At 40.4% G+C, this 15,587-nt stretch overlaps 1 protein-coding gene across 1 annotated transcript; it reads left to right on the forward strand.

Annotated features, from left to right (window-relative positions):
- Positions 1–210: 210 nt before the first annotated feature.
- On the forward strand, positions 211–7,532 carry LOC138885247 (uncharacterized). Its single transcript, XM_070166170.1, has 3 exons — positions 211–319; positions 6,407–6,606; positions 6,660–7,532. Exons 1-3 carry the CDS (start codon positions 211–213, stop codon positions 7,530–7,532), a joined length of 1,182 nt encoding a protein of 393 aa, XP_070022271.1.
- Positions 7,533–15,587: the final 8,055 nt, after the last annotated feature.

Raw genomic sequence — 15,587 nt, forward strand, 5'->3', positions numbered from 1 at the left:
ACATATGATTACAAAAGCCCACGAGGGGTCCTTATACGGGAACAAAGAAGCAGAAGAGTGTACATACAATAAAAGCCTAAGAACCTAGCCTATTCTCAAAGGTGCGTCCTCAATGGCAACATTTTTGATATCATCTCCTCAAGCACGCGTCCTCAAAGACAATATCTTCCAAGCACAATCCCCTCGGGAGTCTTATCTCGATTCCCTAGAATGGCTTCTTCAAAAGGAGAGACGATGAAGGGGAAAGCGATGGAGAAGAGCAAAGTGACGCGGAAAAGGCAAGAAGGAATGAAGAAGTGGCTGGATGAAAATCTGGCTAGTATGAATTTCGCCAGGCTATTACTGTAAAGACACTTCTTGAGACGTTGCCCCGGCATGAGAGGCAACAATTAGTAGACAGTGTTGCCACATCCCAAGGAATCCAAAAGGGGTGTAATGCGCCAAGCCGAGGGAGGAGGGTGAGCAGCAGTGTATAATCCGAGCCCCCTCTTGAGCAGCGGTGTATAATCCAAATATTTCCTCGGGCCGGAGGAAATCGATTCTCTGCTTCGTCGTCCCGAGCTGACGGAGATGACAACAAAAACAACAACAACATGAAAACAGCATAATCTCGCTCCATCAGAGAAGGTCCGGGATATAGGTCGTTGCATGCCCGATATCGCCATAAAATCTTAAGGCCATGAGCCCCAAACATGGTAAGTGACAAAGAATAAAGATAGCGAGAAAGGAGGAACAGATAGGTATGGAAAGATACTTGGGTAAAAGGATGATCCCAGGAGACCCCCATTTATAGAAAGAGGGGTAACGTAACCGACGGCGCTATTATCGCCCTCGAAAAATGTTACGACAGGCGCATTCAATGTGTCCATGGGAGCTGAATCGATGGCGACACTATGGCTCTGAAGAATGAGAAACCGCAACGCGTTGAATGGTCTTGGAAAAGCGAAACGACGAAATGTTTTGGTAATCATGGAGGCTTGCGTTATCAGAATCGTTTCTTGTCGCTTCTCTCTAAGAAATGCAAGGACTATTTGTATACGGTGAAATTGGGGAGTCCAATTCCCCGTCATTAAGGCGTTTCGGGAAGCCATCTCAAGATCTCGAGGTTGCAGGGTCGCGGTCGAGTTCTCTCCCTCGACGTCCATTTATGCCCGACCCAACAACAATGCCGGGGCCGGGGAGTTCCCAAGGCAAGCAGATAGTATTGACAGATCCTGGTGTCACGTCTAGCAGTATCATCTCCATACCTTTACAATTAATGTATTTTGTACTATGTTGGGATTCACCTCCTATATAAAGGGGATCCTTGTCATTTTGTAAGGCTCCTGGCTGTTGCTCCAACTATTCTACACAAGATAAATAACAATTCTCTCTCTCTCTCTTCTCTCTAATATATTCCTTCGATATTATTGCTTATATTTATTGCCTTCATACTTGTTCTCCATTTATTGCTTATCATTGGCCGTAAAGAGCCTCCCTTAATTATATCCCAACTGTTAGCACTTTCCCGATTATCCCCGATAGCTCGATCTCGATCCCAAGCATCGACCTCGAGGCCCCTCATTGGTTATTCTGAGGCCCAAATAGCTAACCCTTCGGTTTGGTTATAACTCCACTTTAGTTCGCATTTCCTCTTTATTCTTCACATATCTAGCATCAACTACTTAACAACTAGCATAAAACTAGATCACGTATTTTTAGAGTCACATCAACAAATTTAATTGTTATTACTATTTTCACGGTAAACAAATAACACAAGCGCGCAATATATCCTCCAATATCTGAATAGTGCGCTCGGACTGCCCATCCGTCTAGGGGTGAAAAGCTATGCTCAACTCAACCTAAGTACCCAACTCTCGCTGCACGGCTCTCCAAAACTGCAAAGTGAACTGAGTACCTCTATCTAAAATGATGGAAACTAGGACACCATGCAAGCGAATGATCTCTCGGATATAAATCTCTGTTAACTGCACTGAAGAATAGGTAGTACACACATGAATAAAGTGCGCGGACTTGGTCAGCCGATCCACAATCACCCAAATAGAATCAAACTTCTTCAAAGTCCGTGGGAGTCCAACTACAAAATCCATGGTGATCCGCTCCCACTTCCATTCTGGAATATCTATCTACTGAAGCAAGCCACTTGGTCTTTGATGCTCATATTTCACCTGCTGACAATGGAGACACCGATCTACAAATCCTACTATATCTTTCTTCATTCTCCTCCACTAAAAGTGCTGTCTCAAATCCTGATACATCTTTGCGGTACCCGGATAGATGGAATACCGTGAGCTATAGGCCTCCTCCAGAATCAACTCCCGAAGCTTGTCTACATTGGGCAAATATATCCGACCTTGTATCTTTAATACCCCATCATCACCAATAGTCACATCTCTGGCATCGTCGTGCTGAACTCTGTCCTTAAGGACAAGCAAATGAGGATCATCATACTAGCGCTCTATGATGCGATCAAACAAGGAAGACCGAGAAACCACACAAGCTAAGACCCGATTGGGCTCCGAAATATCCAACATCATAAACCGATTACCCAAGGCCTGAACATCCACTACAAGAGGTCTCTACCTAATATGAATATATGGCAAACTGTCCATACTCACCGCCTTCCTACATTGTCCTTCCCCGGATGGTACAAAATAGTGATATCATAGTCCTTTAGCAGCTCTAACCATCTCCGCTGCCTCAAATTGAGATACTTCTACTTGAACAAGTGCTGGAGGATACGATGATCAGTAAATACCTCACAATCAGTAAATAACTTAGACTGCCTAAGCCAGGCCAGTGCACACTAATAGAATCTGGGCTAGGCCTCCTGAAGGCCTGGAATAACAATCGGCACAGCCTGTGCCTGAGCTGGTCCTACTAGAGCGTCCGTAACTAGGACCTGATCGTGAACTGGGGCGGCTGGTGGATCTGCAAGTGCTGCCCTAGCTGTTGTGTGGGCTACACCCTCTGCCCTTACCATGGCCTCGGCCTCTAGTGGCCCCAACTAGTGGTACTAGTGGTCGTCCGTCCTGACTGGTAGCACGTGTCCTCACCATTTGTGAGAGAATAGAATAATAGAAGTTTAGTACCAGAATCAACAGATTCGCATGACAGGAATTTCAAGAGTATGAATCTTTTCCTAAAGGTTCTGCAGCCTCCCGAGGATAAGTACAGACGTCTCCATACCGATCCGAGAGACTCTACTAAACCGGCTCATAACTGGTGAGACCTATGTAACCTAGGCTCTGATAACAACTTGTCACGACCACCCCGGTCGTAATAGCGCCTATCACAATAGCGCCTATCACAATACTAGGCCAGTCAATTCAATACTAATAACATAAAGGTCTTTTGTAAATTCATTTTTTTCTAATCAAGTATGATCAACAATCTTTTATTTTAATATCTCAAAATAAGCGGAAAACAAATACGCAAACCCGATCCTGGTGTCGCTAGTCATGAGCCACTAAGATACAGTTCAATACTGTCTACTCAATACAAGATAAGACTGAAATATATAATACTAAGGATAGGAAGCAGAAAGGCAGGTCTGCCGACGTCGTGCAGCTACCTTGCTATCTCAGGAAAATACTCAAAAGTTGTTGGATGCTCTCACTTGGATGCTCTGGCACCTGGATCTGCACACAAGGTGCAGGGAGTAACGTGAGTACGCCAACTCAGTAAGTAACCAAAGTAAATAAAGGCTGAGTGCAGTGACGAGCATTTTAATCATATACATAGTTTAACATGGAGTCTCAATAGGAATAACAAAGTCAAATTCGTAGTTCAATTTCCGAACATCTCATAAACACTCCAATTTCAATGAAAGTTATTTAAAATATTTGTTCAACATTTTTCAATATATGCTCGGTATAAAAGAAGAGTGAAAACAGTAATTTCATAAACAAGCCCCTTGGGCAAAGTATCACTCATATATATATAGCCCCTCGGGCAAGCCTCTCAGTCACTCGTGACTCAACTCTCATCAATCAGCACTCATACCTAGCACTCCCGCTCAATAGATATATCATAATAACAATCGTTACAGCATGCAACCCGATCCGTATATATATATAGTCAACTGCGCTCACTGGGGGTGTGCAGACTCCGGAGGGGATCCTACAGCCCAAGCGATATATCGCTGTGGTGTGCAGCCCGATCCATATACATATCAATATAGCTGTAGTGTGCAGCCTGATCCATAAATATATATAATCCTCACCATCAGGTCCTCGACCTCTCTCAATCATCAATTTCACAGCCACTCGGGCATTTCAACGAAAAAAATCAGGGGACTCATCCCAAACAATTTTCATATATTTGAAAATAGAGTAATGAAACTGAATCAAACAATAAACAGGAAAAATCATGATTGAGGATATGCTTTTGAATCAAAACAGTGTGAGGATAGTAGTAAAATACCCCTAAGGTTCAAAATAGTTTGCACAAGGCCCCAAACATGGCATTCAATCCAAGTTAACAGATTCATTTCTAAAATACATAGATATCATATAGAGATTATCAAAATATGCAACTCTACAATTGCCACGGGACGAACCAAGTCACAATCCCTACGAGTACACGCCCACACGCCCGTCACCTAGCATGTGCGTCACCTCATTTATCAAAGTAGTACGAATTTTTTTGGGTTTCATACCCTCAGGTATAGATTTACAATCGTTACTTACCTCGAACCGGACGAAAATCTACTCCGCAATGCCCTTTACTCTCGACTCGGCCTAAAATTGTCCCGAATCTATCCAAAATCAGAATCACATCATCAATACATGCCAAAGGGACAAAGCACACGCAAAAATTATCAAATTAAACTCAAAATCCCAAAATTGGCCAAACTTGACCCCGGACCCATACCTCAGAATTCGATAGAAATCACATCACTAGGATCATCATCCTCCCACGAGTCTATACATACTAAGATCATAAAAATCAGACCTCAAATGGTCCCTCAAATCCCCAATTTTAACTCTCCAATTTCAAGCCCTATTCCCCAATTTATTCTCTAGTTTTCCGACGAATTTCATGATTAAACAATGGAATAATCACCATAAACATAAGATACAAAGCCCAAGTAGCTTGCCTCTCTGAATACACTTGATTCCCTCTTGATATCACAGCTTGGAGCTCCAAAATAGACCAAAAATGGTGGAAGAGTGACTAAAATTCGCGAAGTGGTGTTTATATAGTTTCTGCCCAGGGATTCCGCATATGCAGCTCCTTTTCTCGCTTCTGCGGTCAAACCAACCACACCTACGATTTTCACTTAAAGCCCCCAGGCCCGTATTTACACCCAGGCACCGCACCTGCGGTCCCACAGATGCGCTCGACATACTGCACCTACGGTTCTTCTTCTGATGGCCAACTTCCTCATCTGCGGTCTCCTCCACGCACCTGCGAACTTTCACCTGCGGTCCCCAATCCGCAGGTGCGGAAATGACAGAAGCAGCAGCTGAAGCTGCTCAATTTCAAGTACAATCTTTCCGTTAACCTTCCGAATTCATCCCGAGGCCCCCGGGACCTTAACCAAAAATACAAACAAGTCACATATTATCACTCACACTTATACAAACCCTCGGAACACTCAAAACAATGCCGAAACATCAAATCAGTCTCGGATTCAAGCCTAAGAATTTCCAAACATCCGAATTTCGCACCGATCCAAAAGTTTATCAAACCTCATACGAATGACCTGAAATTTGCACATACGTCACAAGTGACACAATGGACCTATTCCAATTTTTGGAATTCCATTCCGACCTCGATATCAAGATTTCCACTGCCGACCGAAAAATGCCAAATTTCCAATTTCGCCAATTTAAGCCTAAATCTACCACGAACCTCCAAATTATATTCCAAACATGCTCCTATGTCCAAAATCACCTAACGAAGCTATCCGAACCATCAGAATTCACATCTGAGAACTTCTACACATAAGTCAACATCCGGTTGATTTTTCCAACTTAAGCTTCCAAATAATAGACTAAGTATCTCATTTCACTCCATGACCATTCCGAACACAGAACAACCAATATGATATGATGAAATACAGCTGAACAACATATAAAGAAGAAGAAATGGGGAGAACATGCATGTAACTCATGAAACGGCCAGTCGGGTCGTTACACATATAAAGTTTGAAGTTATAGTAGATTTATAAGTGCAAATGGTTCGTTTAGTCATGTTTAGTGATCAGGTGTCAGTCCCGGTTTGTTCAGAAAATGGGTCGTGACAAACTTAGTATTAGAGCGTTAGGTTTATGGAGTCCTAGGGGTCTATGAAGCCGTGTCAGTAGAGTCTTGTTTATGGGTATGAAGCGCGCCATACTTATAAACAGGAGGCTACAAGCATTTAGGAAAAATCTCATATATTTTTTTTCATAATTTAGATCGTGCAGTAGAGCCTACCTCTAAGAAATTATCTAATGTAGTCATTTCTCCAAAACTCGTAGAAATGGTTCGTACTCGCAACTCTAATACCGACACTCAGGATGTTACTCAAGAAACTATTGCTACTATTATGGCTAAAGGTAGAACTAAGAAGGCTTCAACTCAGAAAAGGAAGAGTAAATACACAAAGGGGGTTCAAGTACCCAGGTTGAACATGAAGAAGGGGTGGAGCATGATGATCCTGTACCTTAGGATCCAGTGCAGCCCCCAACAACAGCTCCGGCTCAGACAGCTATATCTCCAGAGGTGGGTCAGATGTTTAATGCTGTCAACAGTGCTATGGAGATGTTTAAAGCCTTCATGGCCAGCCAGAATGAGAGAAGAGATGCGATTCCACCTCAATCAAATAGACAGAACAATTTTGAGTCCTCAAAAGTGAATGAATTTTTAAAGTTGAGTCCTCAATTGTTCCATGGTTCTATAGCTGATGAAGATCCAATGTTATGGCTGGAGGGTGTCAAGAAAGCCCTTCGAACGATGAAGGTATTTGATAATGAAGCTGTGGAGCTGGCTTCTTACCAGCTTAGAGATATGGCTGGCGCTTGGTTTGAGATGTGGGAAAAGGAAAGAGATGAAGATGATGGTCTGCCTACCTGGGAAAAATTTGAAGAGGCCATCATGTCTAACTTTATCCCGGAAGAGGATAGGGAAGCTAAGGCTACAGAGTTCGAACAGCTCAAGCAAGGGAATAAAAGTATGCAAGAGTACTACATGGAATTCATAAGGTTGGCTAAGCATGCTCCTCACATGGTTAAGATAGAAAAAGCAAAGATTCACAGGTTTGTTGGCGATTTGGATTACCATATTAAGGATACAACATCAGCTGCAACGGTAGGAATGACAACTTTCTCCTCTGTTGTGGGATTCACCAAGCATTTAGAAAAAGATAGACAACAAAGGAGAGAAGAAAAGGAGCATAACAAGAAAGCCGGGACAGTGGGTAGGTTTAATGGTACATCTAGCGGAGGTGGAAGGGGTTCCTCCAATAAGGAGTCATTAGCACCAGCTCAGTCCAGTCATCAGTCAGATGGTGGGTCTTCCTTCAGAAGTACTCAGAGTTATTGAAACCAGTCTCGCCAGAATCAGAATTTTAGGACATCATCCTCACATAGTCAGAGTCATGCTGAGCAACATTCACAACAACAAGGTCTTTGTGGAACATGTAAGTGGCAACATTTAGGTCAGTGCAAGCTTGGGTATTATGGTTGCTATCATTGCAGAGACATTGGTCAATATAAAGGCTAACTGCCCAAAGTTGCGACATAATTTCAGTGGTGGATCAACTCGCCCTTCTAGTTCCTCAGCTACTACAGTTGCACCACCACAGGCTCGTAGTTCTCATAATCAGGCCGAGCCTGGAGTAGGCAGAGGTGCAAATTGAGTTACTCAAGGAGGGGGACAATCCCGTTTGTTTGCTACACTTGATCGTCAGAGTACATAGGCATATGCACAAGTTATTACAGGTATACTTCTAGTCTTCTCACATAACGTTTACGCCATAATGGATCCAGGTTCAACAATTTCATATGTGACTCCATACTTTAAAATTAACCTCGGGGTAGAACCGAAACAACTTAGTGAGCCATTCCTAGTATCTACTCCAGTTGGCGAGTCAGTGAAAATCACAAGAGTCTATAGAGATTGTATAGTTTCAGTCCAAGGTCGCAGCACCGAGGCCGATCTCAGAGAGTTAGAAATGGTAGATTTTGATATGATCATGTGTATGGATTAGTTGTCATCCTGCAATGCCATGTTAGATTGTCGTGCCAAGATAGTCAGGTTCCAATTTCCAAATGAAGAAGACTTAGAGTGAAAGGGTAGTTCAGCATCGCCTGTAGGTAAGTTTATTTCTTACCTTAAGGCACAACGAATGATCGGTAAGGGGTGTCTCGCCTATTTGGCTCACATCATTAATCTAGAATCAGAACCACTAGCTTTTCAGTCTGTGCCAGTTGTTAGAGAATTCCCAGAAGTTTTCCCATATGACCTTCCCGAACTTCCTCCTGAAAGAATCATAAACTTTGGCATCGATCTCATGCCAGGCACTCAGCCCATATCTATACCTTCTTATAGGATGGCTCCAGTAGAACTTAATGATTTGAGAGAACAGTTGAAAGACCTTCTTGACAAGGGCTTCATCAGGCCGAGTGTTTCACCGTGGGGTGCTCCGGTCCTATTTGACAAGAAGAAATATGGGACTCTCAGAATGTGCGTCGACTATCGGCAATTGAATAAAAGTTACCATTAAGAACAAGTACCCACTGCCAAGAATTTATGATTTATTTGATCAACTTCAGGGTGCAAAGTACTTTTGAAAAATAGACTTGAGGTCAGGGTAACATTAGTTGAGAATCAGAGAAGAGGATATATCTAAAACAGCCTTTAGAACTCGCTACGGGCATTATCAATTTCTAGTAATGTCCTTTGAGTTGACAAATGCTCCAGCTGTATTCATGGACCTCATGAACAGAGTTTTCAAGCCATTCCTTGATACCTTTATTATCATGTTTATAGATGATATTTTGGTATACTCTAAGAGCAAGGAAGATTATGCAGAATACCTCAGGATAGCCTTGCAGACCTTAAAGGAAAATGAGCTTTATGGCAAGTTTTCAAAATGTGAGTTCTGGTTGTAGTCAGTGACATTCTTAGGCCATATGGTATCTAGTGAAGGCATAAAAGTAGATCCTTAGAAGACAAAAACAGTCAAGAACTGGCTTAGGCCGACAACGCCAACCGAAATTAGGAGTTTCTTGGGGTTAGCTGGCTACTATAAAAGGTTTGTAGAGGGATTTTCCTCACTTGTAGCTCCATTAACTAAGTTGACTCAGAAAGAAGTTAAGTTCCAGTGGTCAGACGCTTGTGAGCAGAGTTTTCAAGAGTTAAAGAAGAGGTTGACCACTGCACCTATGTTAACCTTGCCGACAGGTTCGGGGGGATTCGCAGTGTATTACGATGCCTCTAGAGTGGGTCTTGGTTGTGTTATTATGCAAAATGGAAAAGTTATTGCTTATGCTTCAAGGCATTTAAAGAATCATGAGAATATCACCCGGGCAAAGCTAATGTGGTAGCAGATGCACTTAGTAGGAAGTCAATGGGTGTCTTGGCCTATCTTGCAGTACAAAGGCGATCTTTGGGTCGAGAAATTCAACAACTGGCAAATGATGGAATTAGATTGGATGAGACCGAAGAAGGAGGTGTAACTGCTTATGCCTTAGCGCAATCCTCCCTTGTTGCGCATGTTAAGGCTAAGCAAGACGAAGATTCATACTTACTAAAGTTAAAAGAAGGAGACAGAAACAAAGAAATCACTTCTTTCACCCTAGGAAGTGATGGAGTTTTGAAGTTGAATGATCGGATATGTGTGTCTGATGTAGATAGGCTTAGGAAGGCTATAATGGAATAAGCTCACAGTTCGAGGTACTCTATCCACCCAAGTGCTACCAAAATATATCTGGACTTGAAAGAGTTGTATTAGTGGAAAGGCATGAAGAAGAAAGTAGCAGATCATGTGCTAAATGTTTGAATTGCCAGCAAGTCAAAGTCGAGCATCAGAGGCCTGGTGGCCTAGCTCAAGATATAGAGATACCACAATGGAAATATGAGAATATTAATGTGAATTTCGTAGTAGGTCTTCCTCGCACATACCGTAAGCATGATTCAATTTGGGTTATTGTAGATCAACTGATAAAGTCCACGCATTTCCTACCAAAAAAGACGACAGATTCTGCAGAGTAGTATACGTGGTTGTACATCAAAGAAATAGTCTGATTACATGGTACTCCAATTTCAATCATATCTGACAGAGGCCCTCAGTTCACAGCACAATTTTGGCAGGCATTTCAGAAAAGATTAGGTACCAAGGTCAATTTGAGCACTGCTTTCCATCCACAGACTAATGGTCAGGCAGAAAGGACTATTCAGACTCTTAAAGATATGTTGCGATCATGTGTTATAGATTTTGGAGGTAATAGGGATGATCAATTGCCATTTATAGAATTTTCTTACAATAACAGCTATCAGGCCAGCGTTGGTATGGCTCCTTATGAAGCGCTATATAGGCGAAGATGTAGGTCTCTAGTGGGTTGGTTTGAACTAGCAGAGGTGTCGTTGATTGGTCCAGATTTTGTTTGTGAGGCCTTAGAGAAAGTACAGCTAATCAGAGAAAGACTGAAAGCGGCTCAGAGTCGTCAAAAGTCTTATTCTGACAAGAGGCATCGTGACTTAGATTTCATGGTTGGTGACAAGGTATTTTTGAAAGTTTCACCAATGAAAGGAGTTATGAGGTTTGGTAAGAAGGGGAAACTTAGTCCTAGATTTATTGGACCTTATGAGATTATAGAAAAGAAGGGAAATGTGGCTTATGAGCTAGCGTTGCCCGTTGAGTTGTCATTTGTTCATCCTGTCTTTCATGTGTCTATGCTTAGAAAATACATTCATGATGAGTCGGATATAATACCTGTCGACGCCAAAGAATTAAAGAAATCTTGACTTATGAAGAGGTACCTATAAAATTTCTCGATAAGCAAGTAAGAAAGTTGAGAATAAAAGATATAGCAGCGGTAAAAGTTTTGTGGAGTAATCATGATTCAAAAGAGGCTACGTGAGAGGTCGAGGAAGATATGAGGAAGAAATATCCATATTTATTTGAGGAAAAAGGTATGTGAACCTAGGTTTGGCTTGGCATTTATATTTTATTTGTTAAATACAAGGTAGCATGTGTATGTCCTTATTAGATTATACTTAGTTGTTGAAGTGATTTAGTTTCTGTTAGAGTATATTTAGTTATGCAATAATTTAGTTCCATGCCAAAGTGTATTTAATTCATTAAAGTTATTTACTTTTTGTTGAAGTGTTGTGCTTTAGATTTTGGTTGGTTATTGTGGTACCTCCTTGCCGAAGTGTGAATAATTAGTTTATGAGTTGTGTATGGTGCCTATGAATGGCTTGTTATGGTATATTTGGTTGTTGTTGGTGTAATTGTGGTATTGGTGACTGGGATATTTTTTTTGATAGTCCAATTTATAGGGGAGACTCTGCCAAAATTTTAAAAATTTAAGGAGTTAGCCAAAATTTTGAGTCCCTTGGGAAAGTTAGTAGTGCTAAGAAAAGTTAAGAAGTTCAAGGACTTAAGGAATGATTATTAGCTTAAGAATAAGGCCCTAGCAACATTCGAGGATGAATGTTTTTAAGGAGGGAAAATTGTAACACTCCTCAAATCTGTAAAAGTTTCAAAACTCGCTAAATATAAAATTTAAATTAGTTTCTTATCTTAAATTATACTTTATTACAGATTTAAACCCTTGTGATTGATTTTTGAGTTACTTCCCTATTTATAAAGAATTGAATACACAATTAGGGGAATATTAATAATTTTAATGTCAGTAATATTTTAAAATGGGTATTATTAATTATTAGTTAAGGCAAAACAAAACAAAAAGAGAAAAATAATAAATAAATAATAAAGAGAAAGCAATTAAGCAAAAATAAAGTCACGTGACTAAAGGGTTGGAAGGGAACAAAGAAAGGCTTAATGCCTTAGAGAAAACAGAAACACAGACGCACAGAATTACGAACAGAGGCAGCCAAAAATTGCACGAAAAAATATAGGGTTCTTGACAACTCACTTATTCTTGAACTTACGTATATAAAATTCCCTATAGTCAATTATCCTACAGTAGTAATAGGTAAGAAATGAAAAATTAATTCCCTTCTTCCTCTGTATCAACAGTAAGTTCCATGTTTAGGTGTGAAATTTTGAAATTAATTCAAATACACTGGTTGTTGTAGAATCAAGTGTTTGACGGGTATAAATTGGACTGGAGCCTACGTATTGACTCAAAGAGTTTTGAAATTAGTAGATATAACACTTTACTAAAGTGGTTCTACTCATAAAAATATGCCCACAAAGTGTTTGATAAAATGTTTTAACGAGTCATCATGTACTTAATTGGAATGAATGAGTTAATGTTGACTAAGTGTATTCTAGTTAAAGTATATGTATTTTACTCGAGAAGTATAAGCGTCTATTTTTCATATTTTTATGCTTTATTACATGATCTTACATGTTAAAGTTTCAAGAGTAGGATAGAACTTTTAAAAATACTTTGTGTAATTTTATTTCATGCTTATGCTATATACACACTCAAGAATATTTTTATGAATATTGATAAATCACTTTCAAACAAGATTTAGACTTGAAAAGTCACAAAAAGAAGTTTTAGAAAGAAAAGATTTTTGGAAGTATCCTCTATTCTGAGAAGGGGTCATCGTCCAGGCCGAGGGTCCTAACCAAGGAGTTGACTTTTTGAAACTACTTGTGCCAAAATAGGGAGCACACGAGCTGAGGATCTCGTTGCTGAGAATTTACTTAGCCAGTCTAAAGTATGATACATGAGGGCTGAGAACCATGAAGCGAGTGGCACCTCGCGTATTGGGCCTATTCGATCAGGTTGGGATCGAACTCGTGCCAATCACACGGTGACTAAGACAGAAATAAGTCAGGATAGTCGGAACTCCCGAAGTATAAAGCGAAGTATTTTTATAAGAAAGAAAAAGAAAGGAATTTCTTTTAGAATATTCATAAACTGATATATTGCAATTATTTTGGAATTGTTCTTAAAAGCTTTATATTTTCCATGTATTTAGAATCTTTATCCCCTTTTCATTGAAACTCACTGAGTACAATGGATGGTACTGAAGTTCTCTTTTGGGAACCTACGTTGGTCTACAGTATAAAGTAGGAACCGGTTTTGCAGGTAAGCAGGCTACGGGTTAGGACTTTTCTCTTTTCCAGCGTTATTGGTGAGCTCTGCTTTTGTTGGTAGAGTATTCCTTAGAGTCATATTTATTTAGTTATTTTTTTATTTACTTGGAGAACTAGTCAGACAATCTCATGTCCTGAGCAGTGCGTTAGTTTATCAGTAGAGGCTTTATAGACACAGTCGGTGGGTTAAGATTCGACTGTTTTTGATAATAACTTACCGGTATTTTATTGGTTACTACGAATAAAGTTTTGGAGTTGTTTTATTTTAGATATTTAAATTAAGTAAAAGTATTTGGTTACAGTAATGCCTTGTGGCATATAAAGTTTGAAGTTATAGTAGATTTATAAGCGCATATGGTTTGCTCGGTCATGTTTAGTGATCAGGTGCTGGTCCTGGCTTGTTCAGAAAATGGGTCGTGACACTGCATGTTAATTTTTAGCATGCATCCAGGTGAAATGTTCTTCCTCCCATAGCCTTTAACTAGTTCATGTGCCATGACGATGTTATCCCCAATTAACCTTCCAAGAACAAATGCAGTTTGGCAACTATCAATCAGGTGGTCCATTATCTCTTGCATTTTGGTTGTTAGCACTTTAGAGATGATCTTGTAGAGCACAGTGCAACATGAAATTGGTCTATACTCCTTTATGTTAGAGGGGTGTTTGACATTAGGGATCAATGTGATTGTTATGCAATTTATAGGTCTGTACATACTTCCTGAATTGAAGAATTCAATCACAGCAGCTGTTACCTCCTCCTCTATGACTGGTCATGTCCTCTTGTAGAAGAAGGCATTGAAGCCATCACATCCTGGGGCTTTCTGATCACCAATACCCTTAACAGCCTCATTCACTTCTTCCTTTGTGATTGGCCTGATGAGCTTTAGCTGCTGGTCCCTTGTTACCACCTTGCCACTTTGCATTATGTCCTGTTGCACCACTGGGAGCTGATGAGCAGCTTGACCAAGAAATCCCTTGTAGAACTTTTGTATTTCTTCCTCTATTTCACCAGCATTTTACAGCAGCTGTCCTGTAGAATCCCTCAAGTTCCTTATTTGTTTCTGCGATTGTCTGTTCTTTAAGAATGCATGGAAATAGGTTATGTTAGTGTTTCCTAGTTTCAACCAATGTACTCTAGATTTTTGCTTGGCTATGCTTTCCTCTACAATCAACCATTTCTCAAGCTCTTCTTTTGCTTTTGCTTCAACTTGCACTAATTCTAAACTTCTGGCAGGATCTCTCATTTGTATTTGTATAGTTTTCAGCTTCTCCCTTGCCTGTGCTATTCTATCTTCAACCTTGCCAGGCTCCCTTCTTGCTAGTCTTTTCATCTCACCATTCAACTGTTTGAATTTCAGCCAGACCATTTGCATAGAGTGCAGGTTGCTAGGCTTTCTCCAGATAGTTTCCATAGCCTGCATGAAGTCCTGATGTTCAACTAGGTAATTGAAGAACTTGAAAGGCTTGGTTCCTGTTTCCTTTACAATCTCAAAAGGGATCTTCAAAGGGTAGTGATCAGAGAAGTGTGGGTCCATAATGATCCCTTCCAGATGAGGCCACTTACAAATCCATTCTGCATTCACCAATATTCTGTCGATCTTGCTATGTATTTGGTGATTTGTCCAAGTGTAATATCTCCCTACTGATTTCAATTCCATCATACCAGATTGTTGCAGGAATTCCTTGAAGTCAATCACCTCAACCTCTTGGACTGGATTACCATATAGTCTGTCCTCTATAGATAGTATTGGATTGAAATCTCCCATCATCACCCTAGGCCCTGACATTTGAGTAGCAATAGTCTGTAACTCTTGCCACAATTTCTTCCTATTATTAATGGTATGCAGTCTGTAGACTGCACTAAATTGAAATCCTGTATTGAGTTGCAACATCTTGACATGACTATGAATGACCCGCGCATGTATTCTTTCAACACTGAACTCCACAACCCTTGGATCTCACAGCACCCACAACCTACCTCTTGGATCAGTATTATAGTTGCCTATCCATTGACATCATTCTACTATTTTCTGTATAGGTTTTGGAGCATTTTATTCTTTCACTCTATTTCCTATAACTACTATCAGAACTACTTTATTCTCTGTGCAAAAGGTTCTAAGCTATTTCTACTTATAAACCTTATTTATTCCTCTAACATTCCAGGCTATAAAATTCATCTATTAGTTTTATGAATGTTCTAATCATTCTTCACAGTATCACTGCTCTGCCCCTTCTCCTGTATACTACCATTACTCTGGATTGGTAATTGTGTGAGGTCATGTAGTGGCGTGAAGCAGTTTGCTATAGCTACCCTTCGGTCTGGCTATTTTTTTCTGCTTGCTTTCACTGCAGAT

Source organism: Nicotiana sylvestris, chromosome 2, assembly GCF_000393655.2.
Source record: "Nicotiana sylvestris chromosome 2, ASM39365v2, whole genome shotgun sequence".
Lineage (NCBI taxonomy): Eukaryota > Viridiplantae > Streptophyta > Magnoliopsida > Solanales > Solanaceae > Nicotiana > Nicotiana sylvestris.

What these genes read in the sequence shown, in the direction of transcription:
- LOC138885247 (XM_070166170.1), top strand. Translation starts at nt 211, where the DNA reads ATGGCTTCTTCAAAAGGAGAGACGATGAAGGGGAAAGCGATGGAGAAG. An exon ending in GCTGGATGAAAATCTGGCTA is followed by an intron (nt 320 to 6,406) that starts GTATGAATTTCG and finishes TTCATAATTTAG; the next exon opens with ATCGTGCAGTAGAGCCTACC. An exon ending in AATACACAAAGGGGGTTCAA is followed by an intron (nt 6,607 to 6,659) that starts GTACCCAGGTTG and finishes CCTGTACCTTAG; the next exon opens with GATCCAGTGCAGCCCCCAAC.